This window comes from Scardinius erythrophthalmus (genome assembly GCF_964197995.2).
Source record: "Scardinius erythrophthalmus genome assembly, chromosome: 20".
Lineage (NCBI taxonomy): Eukaryota > Metazoa > Chordata > Actinopteri > Cypriniformes > Leuciscidae > Scardinius > Scardinius erythrophthalmus.
This window is the reverse complement of record NC_138240.1, coordinates 15,180,168-15,194,072: the sequence shown is the minus strand read 5'-3', so window position 1 is coordinate 15,194,072 and position 13,905 is coordinate 15,180,168. Positions and strand designations below refer to the sequence as shown.

At 38.4% G+C, this 13,905-nt stretch overlaps 1 protein-coding gene across 1 annotated transcript in view; it reads right to left on the bottom strand.

Moving 5' to 3' along the window:
* The window catches only part of sema3bl (sema domain, immunoglobulin domain (Ig), short basic domain, secreted, (semaphorin) 3bl), a 32,675-nt gene extending 19,992 nt beyond the window's left edge, over nt 1–12,683 (bottom strand). The window contains exons 1-2 of the mRNA XM_081349217.1: nt 12,336–12,683; nt 1,260–1,417 (exon numbers count right to left, since the gene is read on the bottom strand). Of these exons, the coding sequence (XP_081205343.1) occupies nt 1,260–1,417; nt 12,336–12,429 (252 nt within the window). The 5' untranslated portion in view covers nt 12,430–12,683. The remainder of the gene's footprint in view (nt 1–1,259; nt 1,418–12,335) is intronic.
* Between the last annotated feature and the right edge of the window lie 1,222 nt (nt 12,684–13,905).

The window sequence follows — 13,905 nt, the reverse complement described above, 5'->3', positions numbered from 1 at the left end:
ACATACGAAAACTACCACATTTGTTGAGGCTCCAGTGACTTGAATCAAAACATATTCACATGAACAGAGGCTTTAATTAACCTCAGTCACACACACAAAGATAATTGCATAGTGAAAAAAAACCTGCAAACCGTCGAGACACCAAAAGCACTTCTGCTTTTACAGTCCATTTAGGTCAATACTTATTTGCACACACTGTGGCTGTTCTCATAACTTACAACTTTATTTTATAAACTCTACCACAAAACTGTGACAATAACACAAAAAAGGGGACCAAACATTGATCTTGTAAAATCAAGCAAGACCATTTACGTGTTTATATGTCTAAGTGTGGTCTAAACAAGTCTTTGTAACAAGTGAAGTCAGTTTATATGACTTTAATGTGTGTTTGTGGACAGCTGTTTTTGTGTGATTTTTAATAAACATTCTGATGGATGAGAAAACAGTTCTAAAGGAAACAAAATACAAAGAAATTAATTTTTAATGTATTCAATTGGATTATAGTATCACCAAACAAAATTTCATATGTGTATATTTTGATATTAGTGAGATAAAAGATGATATTTGTGATAAAGTTAAACATATTTGTCTTGCTTTCTGTGAAAGGAGCCCTGAGCTCTCTAAAATTTCCCTTGGAGTGGGCAGCCTTTTTGTCATGAAGTGCCATTTTTAAGTTTCCTAGTTAATCACTGTGCCATGCATCCCTCAGTGTGTTATTACACAAACATATTTTACAAGTTTTTTTGAAAGCTTAATTGAAAACATTTTTACAGTAAAAACCTGATGCTCAAACATTACTTGATCAATTACAAACTTGCTAATTTGATTAGCCAGAATTAGCCCTATTAGGTTGCTTTAAATATAATTTTAATTTAATGACATTTTTAAAATGATGATTTTATAATAGTTGTGATATTATAAAACATTATGAATATTATATTTATAAAAAATTATGTTTTTACAATGCTTTTATATACCTTGTTGTGAGTGTCTCTCTCAATGGTAGGATGCCTTAGGATGTAGGATGCGTACCTTACTAATCAAGTGTAAAATGTGTCAGCACATGTAAGCGTCTCCTGATTTTATCTTTGTCTGTAGATAATAGTCTCCAGTAGAGCAAACTGAATAACATGACACCTCTCACTAACATACCCTCACACAGCTACATCATCACTTGCACTTTTTCAGAGCTCTTACACTTGTGTTTTGTGTGGCAGCTTATTATCTTAACCTTATCGCAACGATAGTGTGTCCGCTACCTCTTTAGCATCATGTGTGTGATCCAGTCTCAGTGAGTAGAGAACATCCTTCCCTCCCAGGAAAAGCCTGTCGTGATATTCATCCAAAAACACAGCCGACAAGTGCAGATCGCCATGGAAACCACTGAAAACGGAGGTACGGTTTGTGGCCAATAGATCTGTGTGAAAGGGAGAAAGAGAAGGAGATATGAATTATGAATGGCATGACAGTGAACACTACATTTAAACTGAAAAAGGACAATAAATCTGTCTCTCCTGGTCAAAGTAGACTGACTTTATGAGGAGAGAACGGTGATGGAGTGCAGAAAAACGACAATCTTCTTAAATCCAGAACAGCAGGAGAAGCACTTGTGAATGATGGGAGTTCTCTGAGAACTAAATCCCTCTTTATCTGTTTCTCTTGTTGTCTATTAAATTTAATTGTGCTTTATTGCCGTGACTATTTGTTCAAAGCTGCAAGTCAAAATATTGCGGATTGCAAGTTTACGTCAGTACTTTTTGTAGCGGAGGCATTTTAACCAAACTTGGCAAGTGGCTTTCTTGAAGAGACTGTGCTTTCTGTTGAACATCTCAATGCCTTAACACTGAGTAACTAGCTGATTTATCTACAGTCATTTGTCCACATTAAATGCAAAAATGTTGTATTGACAAAAAAGCAAATAATCAAATTGTCATGGGCTAAATCCAGTCATTTTAATAGGATTCCCCACAATTATAAATTTCATGAAAGATTTCCCCATGCAGATTTCACATCATGTTCAAGTTGTTCATGTGAATTTGCCACATTTACTAAATTGTAAGTGTGTGTGTGTGTGTGTGTGTATTACCTAATTGAAGACATACCATAGACTTCTACTGTTTTTATAAAAAGCTAATTATAACTACTACATATTAACCCAAATTTTTTTTTTAAATCGATTTCCCAGATGATAATATCCGCCCCAATGCCGCCAGTGGGTGGTTTTGTCATTTTAAACTAAAAATAAGTACCCACCCCCACCCCCCACACACACCTAAACCTACCCATCAGAGATAACTTTCTGCAATTTTACATTTTCAAAAAACATAATTAAGTATGATTTATAAGCAGTTTTCATCATGGGGACCAAAAAATGTGCCTCTTTTTGGGGACATTTTGTCCCCATAATGTAGGGAATAGATGAACCACACACATTCTCTTGCTATCGTTCTCTAGTATCCTGAAGTACAGCTCTACACTCCCTCCACATTCCCTTCATATAATGTGAGGTTGGACAAAAAAAAGAGTGGAGAAAGAGCAGCTGAAGAAGGAATGAGGCCTCGTTGAGAGGGTGGCACGCGTCTAAAGCCGCTAATGGGGCGCCGCTGAAAAGAGCACAAACAGAAGCCAAACAACAAAGCCAAATGTTAAACCACAATTATAAAAACACACACACATGCAACAACTACCACCACAACTCTCCTCTATATAAATCAATTAAAACTTGCTCTCGGCCATTTAAGGAGTTAACCAAAAGACTTTTAGATTTTAACAATCACTGGCAAAGATATATTCAAACACAGTTACATAAACACACAGTTCTGGGATTTGACATTGTGTGAGGTATTTTGATATAAACCTCAAATAAACTCACAAGCTGAACAAAGGAGAAAGAGTTTTGTTCTTTCTTTATTGGAGTGATCTTGCGTGCAAGTTTCACAAAGAGATATAAAAGCTTTTAAGGGTTTGGTTTCCAGAACACGGTCCAAACAGTGAAATACTGACCCAGATACTCCTTTACTGTACAAAAGAGCACATCTACAGAGTCACAGATCACTGGTTATTTGTCATTTAACAGGCGTCTCATCCAGCGGGTACATACAGGAACAGTAATTGCAGCGAGACCCTGAGGTAACCTGCGGTTTAGTGCTCTACTCTAGAGTACAATGGTGGCAGATGATCTCAATAAGTCATGAATCAACCCTGTGTTCCCCATAAACACACATGTGAAGACAATTAAATGTAACAGAAACACATACATCTGAAGAAATTTTTAGTATTTTCCATTTCTCTCTTTCAATATATCTTAGACCAACGCTGTGAGTGCGTGTTAGAAATGAGAAAACATTGTGCTTAGTACATTTGTATGTGCTTCCACGTGCTTAGGTCTGTCTTCAAACCAAACTTAGGTCTTCAGCCGACAAAGTTTAAATCCCTTCTGGCTAGCGCTCTGCTCATTATGTTTACGCATTAGGTCAGTAGTCGAGTTGTTTGAACGCCTTTATATATATATATATAAAGGTCCCTATATATCAGACATCATAATTTTGTAACTGTGGTTCCACTAATTAAGTGATAAAAAGCAGTTGCAATCATTTTACAAAATACTTGACATTTTGTTCCACGTGAGTTCCTGAACATGGTCAATGATGGGATATACTTAGCCTCAAATAAAGCTCTGAAGCGGCATAAGAGAGTGTGAATTTAGTGTGTGTTAAGGGCACTGAGCTTTGGCATTCATCTAGGACAATCTTGAGCACTAACTTCCTGCCACGTGCACATGCTCTCAAGTGGCCAAGACCGCAATACCATCTGGGTATCAGGACAGTCCCCCTGTCAAAATTACACAGGTAGTCTGGGCTCTCTCAAAATAACAGTTCACAATCACCAATTTAATGGCATCAAACTTGACAAAATTACAACACTATGCAGAGATTTGAGTTGGCAAGAACTCGCTCTCTAACACACACACACACACACACAGTTGTGGTCATCCTCCAGTGTGACAGTAAGAGGCTGTACGGATGGCAGTAAATGCGTAACACTTTGGAACAGAACTAAAAATGTAGTGTTCTGTTGGTGTCAGAACACATGGCGTAGTTACAAACAAGACGTTTGTATGGCATGACGAAGTCTGGTTAGAGCAGGCCAGTTATAGGATGTCATAACTTCATCTGCTGACAAATCATCTTTCTTCTCCATTAAGATGAACGCGAATGCTAATGGATGCTTTCTCCAGGTATTATAGGCTTCATACAACACACAGACACACCTCAAAAAGATATAGGCCTGTTCAACTGATGCATGTTTTTTCTTCAAACCCTATGATCTTAAAATCATTTAGCTTATAATCACATCTGTGTTTGCGTAATCAATGAGAAAAGAGGATGATGAAGAGTAGAGAAATGCTAAATAAATGCAAACCAGAGTTTACAGGGTGTGTTGGAATTGCAGTGACAGATGTTGTAGATACAGCACAGAAAATTTATTCCTTTCCTTTTTCTCTTAAACTTTTTCTTACATCAGAGGGCTTTCTACACAGTGGCACACCACCAACTTTTTAAACAAACCATTAATAACACACATGCTTGTTGGCATCTGGCCTGCCTTTTAGATTTTCGCTTACTGGTAATGAAGTGAATGAAAATGGAAGGAGGGAGAGGTCTTGTGGTAAAACCGACTGGGCCGTTTGCCTTAAGGATTGCGTTTATTCTCATTTTTGTCTAAAGGGTCGTGTGTCTGTATGTGATTAAGTCACAGAGAAAGAGGAAGATAAAAAGATAGAAAGTGAGAAAGGATATATAAATATGTAATAGATGAATACATAACCCTCAGGAGGAAACTGCATAGAAAGTTAATCATGTTCTCCGCTCTGGTGTAGACAGATACATTAATATATAACGTGTACGTACTTTATCATGTGTGTGTGTGTGTGTGTGTGAGATCAGTATCAGGTTGATCTTTGGGGGGCTTTGGGCTGATTCTGTCAGCAGTTGCGTAGTGGAACTAATTGATTACTGGCTGATGCAGTGAGCAGCAGGGGAGTGCGTTCACAGAGTTGAACATTGACAGGAAGATCTCTTGGTGTCTTCCCAGGCACTGAGAATTCACAATGTTAAGAACTGCACTCACTCTCTCTCTCTCTCTCTCTCTCTCTCTCTCTCTCTCTCGCACACAGACTGTCCTTCTCAGATATCAAATCAAATATAGAGTACGTCAACATTTCACAGCAGGTTAAGACTTAAACAAACTAAGACATCTCAAATTCACTGAATACATTCATTATCATGCACAAAACACACTTACACCACTCTGTTTTACACTATATGCACTACCGTTCAAAAGTTGGAGGACGGTAAGATTTTTAACATACAAAATCATTCACAATATCACTGTTTTTACTATAATATATATATAAACTGTAATATTGTGAACTGATTTTGTGCACAAGAAATATTTCTTATTAGTTTTGAATCAATCAATTTTGAAGACAGTTTAACGCCATCATTAATTTTATAACATAATAAATGTCTTTAATGTCAATTTGATTAATTTAAAGCATCCTTGATGAATAAAAGTATTAGGGGGAAGTAATGGTTAGAGAGCCAGACTGGTAACCCGAAGGTCGTAGGTTCAATCTCAATACTGGCAGGAAATGACTGAGGTGCCCTTGAGTAAGGCAATCACACCCCGGGCTGTGTGTGTGTCCACGGTTTGCAGTGTGTGTGTGTATTCACTACTCACTGCTCCTAATGTGTGCGCGCCGACTTGAAAGGGTTAAATCTGAGTATGGGTTACCATACTCGGCCTTCATATGTCATGTCACTAATTAATTACTTTTGAAGAAAAGAATCTTACTGACCCCAAACTTAAAACTACCCATCATATATTCTACAGTGTGTAGATCGGGAATCTAGACAAATAATAGCAGGCTTTCTTCAAAATTAGGTCTTATCTTATTCCCCAAACTTCTGTTTGTGTTATTTAATAGTTTTGATGACTTCACTATTATAAAAACAAGAATAAGTACATGTGTCCAAACATTTGACTGGTAGCTATGCATGTTCATATACGTAATTCTCTATAGTATCATAGTATCTGCGCTGTTTCCTCTAATTCTCTCTCTCTGTCTCTGCCTGTCTGTCTTCATTTGTCACACACACTCACGTTACTGCAGGGCAAATCCAGCAACACTAGCTCTTACTGGTAAACTCATAAAAGCCCCTCAATCCCCCTCGAACCCACTTTTTCTAGCTTATTTTCTCAGCGTTCCTTTTGTCAATCTCATTCTTTTAGTCCCTCTGTCTTCTCCTGCTCCTTGGCCTCTCTTGATCCCCTCTCTCCCCAAAGCAAGACTCAGAACGTGAGGGTTTAGATAAACCCCTCTGGACAGCAGCCATGAGAGTCACTGCTTTCCCCTCTGTACACACACGCACACAATGAGACTCCAGCAGCTAGACAAAACACCTTTTTATGGCTACACACACAGACTCCACGACTTGTTTACATATTTAGCAAGAAAGAATAAAAGAAAGATTCTTTCTCACACAATCTATATGACAGTGGGTGAAATTAATTCGGTCCACACCATTCCTCCTTTTATTTACCTTCATTTATTCTTTACTTTCTCTGACACCTTTCTTCTTTGCCCTTTATAACCCTGATCCCTTTTAGAAGCCATGTTTCCATATGTTAGTGTCTGTGCATTTAGTGTGTACAGAGGGCAGCTGTGTTTGTGCAGTGTGCTTGAGACCATTACAGCTGCAATTAAGTGTGCATGTGTTCGTGTGACGGCTCCCAGGACAGTCATCAGCTAAGGGGTTAAAAAATCAAATCATAGTTTAAGTGACCAGCAGCTGTTGTGGTCGTTATCAGTGCGTGTGATCACGTCCAGGGCTTGTGACCTAATTGCGGTGAGCTGCGAACTCTCCTCAACGTAGGAGGAAACCGCCACAATGCTGCATTGTTCAGCCGCATTACACCGCAAACTCTTGACTGACTCCACAAGGATGGAGGGAATGTGTGTTTTCATTAAAATTCCACCTGCATCCATTTTACACAGCACAAACACTGAATTCTTGTCTCCTGTGTGTGCGCGTGTGTGTGTATGTATACTGTACCAGTGTGTAAGCATGTGTGTGAACTCTACATGCATTTGCACTAAACCTTCAGACCGATATTCATTTCCTCAATATGTTTCAGTTTTGCCCACCTATTTTTTCCTACTTCACACACCATATTTTCTCTGAACTCCACTTGGACCGGCACACAATCTGTGAATCAGTTAATTTACATGCACTTAAAAAGTTTCATTTGAGTGAGATCTAAAACTGCTTTAGTCAGACTGAAATTGTATTGTTTTATGACTTCGATCTAAAGATGTGTGAAGTCAGTACTGGAAAAGATTGTGTTTACAAGTTTTTTTTTCTTTTTTTTCATATTTACGCAAATGAACACCACCTTGTCAAAATTACAAGTGGGAAACTCTGGATTGTTCTGAGTGCGTGTCAGTGAGAAAACAGTTGATGTATGAAATGTATTAAATATTTGTTTTAAATTTACAATAAAACTAGTACTTTTTTAATTTACAATTTGTAGTTGCATGTACATCTGACAGTAAGACAGTATTGTACAATTACGATAAAATATATAATTCAGTTTACAGCACCTTCATAAATTCATAAACACCTAATGCACGTTCTTTATTCATCATTTTGTGGAAGTAGAATTAAATTGATGTAATGTTGTACATCGCAATCTTACACCTGGCGTCGTAATTATGACTTCCCAGCCATAAATACGAACTTGATCGCACCATTACAGACCTAGATAATGCAATTGTAACTCGTCTTTGTCTGGCATGTAGGCTATACTTGTGACTATAATTAACCTTAGGGTTGAGAGCTTGCTTTGAAAGAAGTGTATTTATAATGCTTCAAATAATAAATTACACATTCTGAAGATTGCAGATCAACTACACAAAAACTGTGCATGTGCAAAACTGTTTTTTATAAATTGTATTTATCTTTATCTGAAAGATAAGGCATATGCCCTTCAAAGGTCTACCCTTGACCACGCATGGATTAAAGGTGCTGTGAGATCATTTTTTTCTGGTATGGCAGAAAATATTCCCACTACCGGACAGATTTGACTGAATTAGGCCCTGAGATATCTGTAAACAGGAAAAAAAATTCATGCAGGTACTTTGTTTTGCCAACCAAAAGACTTTAAAGCACTTTCTGCCACTCAATCATTGTGCAGATTCATAGAGCAGCCCATATTTGAGAGAATCTGAGATGCAGACCGTTCAAGCTAAATGCCATGTTCAGCTGTTATAAGCAGATGTTAGTTTGTGGTGTCAGAATGGATATTTTGCTACAAGCTGCTGTTCTCCTGATTCGTCTCTGATTACAGTATTCTCAAAGGGCCAACTGTATCTTTGTAATTGGGCTTTTGGTAAGAGGAAGCATGTCTAATTCAGTCGCTAGTCTGCCAGTTTCAGTTCAAACATCACTCAAAGCACCTTTAATATTTAGAGCAATTCCTAATCTAGAACCCCAATCTCATGGGAGAGTTTCACAACATCCATCTTACAGACATGAAACTCTGTGGCCTTCTCTCTCAACCAAACGGTTCCAGGGAGCTGGGAATATTTAGGGAGTGAGAGAATGTGAACGAAACCAAAGAATCATCAAACATTCTTTTAGTGACAGATTCTTTAGCCAGACCTCACAAAACCCTCCACAAACATCTGGGCAACGCTAAAAAAATAAACTCATTAATTCATTCATGTAAACTAAAACAAACACAGATCCGCCCACCTCTGCCTCTCTGTGTATGTTCAACCATAAAAGAGAAAAGTGTGCCAGTGTGCGTATATGAATGCATGCGGGTGTGAAAGTGAGTGAGGGAGCTTGGTTGGAAAAACTGTCTCCTAAATCAGCACTCACAACTGACCCACCAAAGGACCCCACAGATCCACACACACTTAATGCCCAAATGCTGGCATATACAGGCCGTCCCTCATTTCCCATTCATAACAAGCTCCCTCCAGACCAATCCATACAGCTTGGACAGCTTGATGAATGTGTGCATGCTTAAGTCATTTTGGCAGAATGATCAACAGGCATTCTGAGACCCGTCAGCGGTGAAAATCGAAATATATAGTCCGACTGAACGTATCTCTAGGCTGTTCATTATCAAGGTTAATAGCGCGTCCATGGAGAAGAACACAGGCCGATTGCATGCAATCAGAGCTCCACGCAGGGACTGGGCGAGCATTAGATGACCACATTAAACTCTGCACAGATGCGCTCTAGTCACGCACTCACACTGCTGGAGGGAAACTGGACACTCCACTCAGCTTATAATCATTAATGAAAAGAACTTTTGAGGCACTGATAAACACTTAGGTAATGCAAACCAACTTCCTGACGCCACCACCTTGTTCCGTACCCTCCAGGTAAATAAGGGTTAAGCGAAGTTTATCTTAAAGGAGAACTCCGGTCAATTTTAACATTAAGCTCATTTTTTTGTAAATTTGGAGTGCTGTCAATACAGAGAACAACGACAAAAATCGGTGTTGCCTACACCGTGTTATCCTCTTTTTAAAATTTGCACTCTGTTGACTTCAATGGGGCAAGTTTTAAACCTGCTTTTAGCCTCTTAACATCCTTGATGTGTCATTACAAGTGCACAGGTCATGTGAGTGATTCCTTCAGAGTGAACACAGTGAATCTGACTGCAGTAGATGTGAAAGATATTAATAAAAGTGAAGTTAATTCGGCCAGCGCTCATACCTGTATTTACATCCTGTTTTCGGTTGAAGCCCAAAGTAGTCCATTGTCGAGCTCACGCGACAGTCAATTACTTTGGACTTCAACCGAAAACAGGATGTAAATACAGGTATGAGCGCTGGCCGAATTAACTTCATTTTTATTCATATTTTTCACATCTACTGCAGTCAGATTCACCCGTGTTAACTCTAAAGGAATCACTCACATTAGCTGGGCACTTGTAATGACACATCAAGGATGTTAAGAGGCTAAAAGCAGGTTTAAAACTTGCCCCATCGAAGTCAACAGAGTGCAAATTTTAAAAAGAGGATAACACGGTGTAGGCAACACCGATTTTTGTCGTTGTTCTCTGTATTGACAGCACTCCAAATTTACAGAAAAATGAGCTCAATGTTAAAATTGACCGGAGTTCTCCTTTAAAGGCATAGTTAATCCCAAAATAAAATTATCATTTGCTCACCCATATGTCATATATATCATTATAAAATATCATTTGCTCACCCATATGTCATTCCAAACCCATGACTTTATTCTTTCAAGGAACACACAGAAAAAAAGGTTTTAGTCAGCTTTATCGAAATTTACAGTGACCTTTTCTGTGATATATCAAAATATAGCCAATAGTATTTATGCTAGTTTGCACTGTCCGGAAGCACACTGTTGGTCTGTTGCTATGGTTAACTCCTAACACAATTTTTTTCATTATCTTATACGGTTAATGAAACATTAATCCAAAACACTATTGGAATTACATCTTTATTGATCCTGGAACAACTTTCCAATCAAGATTTGAGGGACAAGTTTACAGTTTATGTCAAGCTTAGGCTTAGTACCAGGGTGAGGCTTCAACATCAGTGTTATTCACCTATCATTTCCCTCTGATTTAGGGAAAAGTTATGGATAGGGTTAGGTTTAGGGGTAGGGATAGGGTAAGGACTAAATTTTGGGACAGGAATGTTATTCCAGGATCAATTAAATATGTTGATCCAGGAACATGTCTTGGCAAAATCACGGTGACCCTTATATGTAATATGAAGATTTAAAAGATTCACAGCTAACACAGAATCTCTTTCAAACCAAGCAACTTTCTGATTTCATTCGCCCTTACGCGAAATTCACGATCGAGTGAATTGATTCCTATGGAAATTACTGGGTTTCGCAAGCGAACATTTGCCGAACAACGCACCGCAATTTAACGCCTCATTTGTGTCCCTTGGAAGAAATAGTCATGCGAAATCAGGGTGAGTAATTGATGACAGAATTTTCATTTTTGTATGAACTATTCCTTTAATAATTTTAAAGCTGCAGCGTCTAATCTAACAACAAGAGTTAAAACATCTCAAACTCCCCCAGGCCACTGCAACATTCTCCTTGCACTCTATAAATCCGGTAATAGAGAGGCAAAGTGCGATTTTAAAAACAAGGAAGAAGAACAAACTGTCTCGCGCACCGCTGAGAGTCTGACCGCGGGGAGGTGAGCGCGCGCCAGGAGAGCATATAGGCAAGAGGATTCCGGAGTTTTGGATAACAGCTGAAACAGTAGCCCGGAGTCCTGACGCAGCTTTTTCCCACAGTTTAAAAAAGACCAGCCACAACATCTCTAGAGAAGCTCACTGCCATGCAAAGACGGAAACGGCGCTGTAAACGAGTCGAACAGGGCGCTCAGATTTGAATCTGATAAGGTCACAGAGGGGCTGTGCGCAAAGCTTAAAAATACTCAATGTGCAAAGCAGGATGCGTGGAGAGAGCAATATAGCCTAAGTGCGAAAAGCGACAGGGGAAACAGCTTACTGGAAACATCGTTCTGTGCAGGTCTCGTCATACACTGTAAAAACTGCCTTAGAAAAATCAGTGACAATCACTTTTTTTAGACCACTATAGCCTACAAATGATGAAAATATAATTGAAACACATACAACCAAGTAGGAAATAAAGACATTATTTGTGAAAAAAAAAAAAACTAGGTTAAATTGATGTAGGCTAAACAACGATGTTAAACATTGTTGAAATTTGTGTTACACACAGTATTTCCACTGTGCAATATAACCTTATGCTCTAATTAAATTCATATTTATTCAAAGCCTACTACTTGTAGCCTAGTTCTTTTCTGCATTTATCTTATGTGCATTGTCAGTACACGTCCATGATTTGTGTGCTGGAGCTGTTGCCTATTTGAGTAATGGAAACCTTCGTTACAATTTAACTGTTTGTGAGCATAGGCCTACTTCGCAACGAATACTTTTTTTTTCCTGATTCTGACATTCCTGTCACCACTCGCACCTGTAACCTATAGACTAATTCTCACACACGATGAACCGAGGGATGGCAACATTAACTTTAACACTCAAACTGTGAAAATAAGCAATCATTAATATTGCTAGCCTACTTAAAGCACTGGACCGTGTTCTCTCCTCATAGTAGCCGGGTAAATCTTAACCAAATCATTTGACATTTTCATGAGATCTTTGGCTTTATGTTCCGTTTGTAAAGATGAATAAAATATATAAACGCATTCAAATAAATGTGATGTGCGTAATTTACCTTTGTATGACAGGCGAAGACGCGGCACATTCAGTTTAGTGCTGGTCCCGAAAGACAGGATCACCGCCACTAAAACCAGAACCGGTAATTCCATGTTGAATGGATCACTTTCAATGGACCTTTCTTTAGGTTTTACTCAAACTGTAAAGACTCAAGGCTGTTTCCCCTTATAAAAGCTTGAACGAAAACCAGCAACAAAAGATGCTGGACATCCACAGCTGGACCCGAGTAGTGAGATCCCAGGTCTCAGGTTAAAGCTCGAGCCGCTCGCATATGCCCCTGTGCGCTATTTTCCCCACACAGCTCAGTTCAAGTGCGCAAGTCTCTCTCTCTCTCTCTCTCTCTCTCTCTCACTCTCTTGTGCAGTAGCTACTTCGTTCGTTCGTTCAGTCCTGAGAAACACCCTCCCCGCCCTCTCAGCGTCTCGAGCCCCTGGTCCTCGCCTGTCACTCGAGTTCAGTTCATCTTACTGCATAGCCTACTAGTGGTATCAAGTGTGCGAGGTAATGGTTCTCAGAATTTTTTTTTGTTTGTTTGTTCATAAGTATATTCTCCAATAAGCGTTACCAAACAACGTTTCAGTAAAGTTAGTTAGAGCGCGTCTGACTCTCGCGAACAGTAACCGCGGTCAAGCCAGCCGCGGTTTGAAAATACACGGTCAAGCCAGCCGCCAAAAAAAAAAACGTGTGCGCCTATTACTGTGAATACGGTAATTTCAGTAACAGCAGAGAGAACGCGCTTTCAGAGCGCTTGAGTTGCCCAGATCTCTCTCTCTCTCTCTCTCTCTCTCTCTCTCTCTCTCTCTCTCCCTCCCTCCCTCCCCCCCTCTCTCTCTCTCTCTCTCTCTCTCTCTCTCTCTCTCTCTTTTTTTTTTCTTCTTATCTATCTATCTATCTTTTTTTTTTCTTTCTTTTTTTTCTATCTATCTATCTATCTTTTTTCTTTCTTCTCTCTCTCTCTCTCTCTCTCTCTTTTTTCTTTTTTCTTTTTTCTTTTTTTCTATCTTTTTCTTCTTGTTTATCTATCTATCTATCTATCTATCTATCTATCTATCTATCTATCTATCTATCTATCTATCTATCTATCTATCTATCTATCTATCTATCTGTTTTCTTTATTTTTTCTCTCTCTTTCTCTTTCTCTCTCTCTCTCTTTCTTTTTTCTATATTTATCTTCTTCTTTATCTATCTATCTATCTTTTTTCTTTCTTTTCTCTCTCTCTCTCTCTCTCTCTCTTTCTTTCTTTTTTCTTTTTTTTCTATCTTTTTCTTCTTCTTCTCTATCTATCTATCTATCTATCTATCTATCTATCTATCTATCTATCTATCTATCTATCTTTTTTCTTTCTTTCTTTTTTCTGTGAGAGACTATATAATAAGATGCCATATTTCGAGAGTTTTTGTACTTTGTTATCCTTTTAATATACATGTTGTCATTGCAAGTTGTGTATTTCTTTGACTAATGTTTTTTATTTTTCTTTGTAGGTCACATCTAGAGAATTTTATGTAGAGGTTTACAACATAATTATTTGCAAAAAAAAGCAGTAAAATAAAGTATACATTCTTTCTAA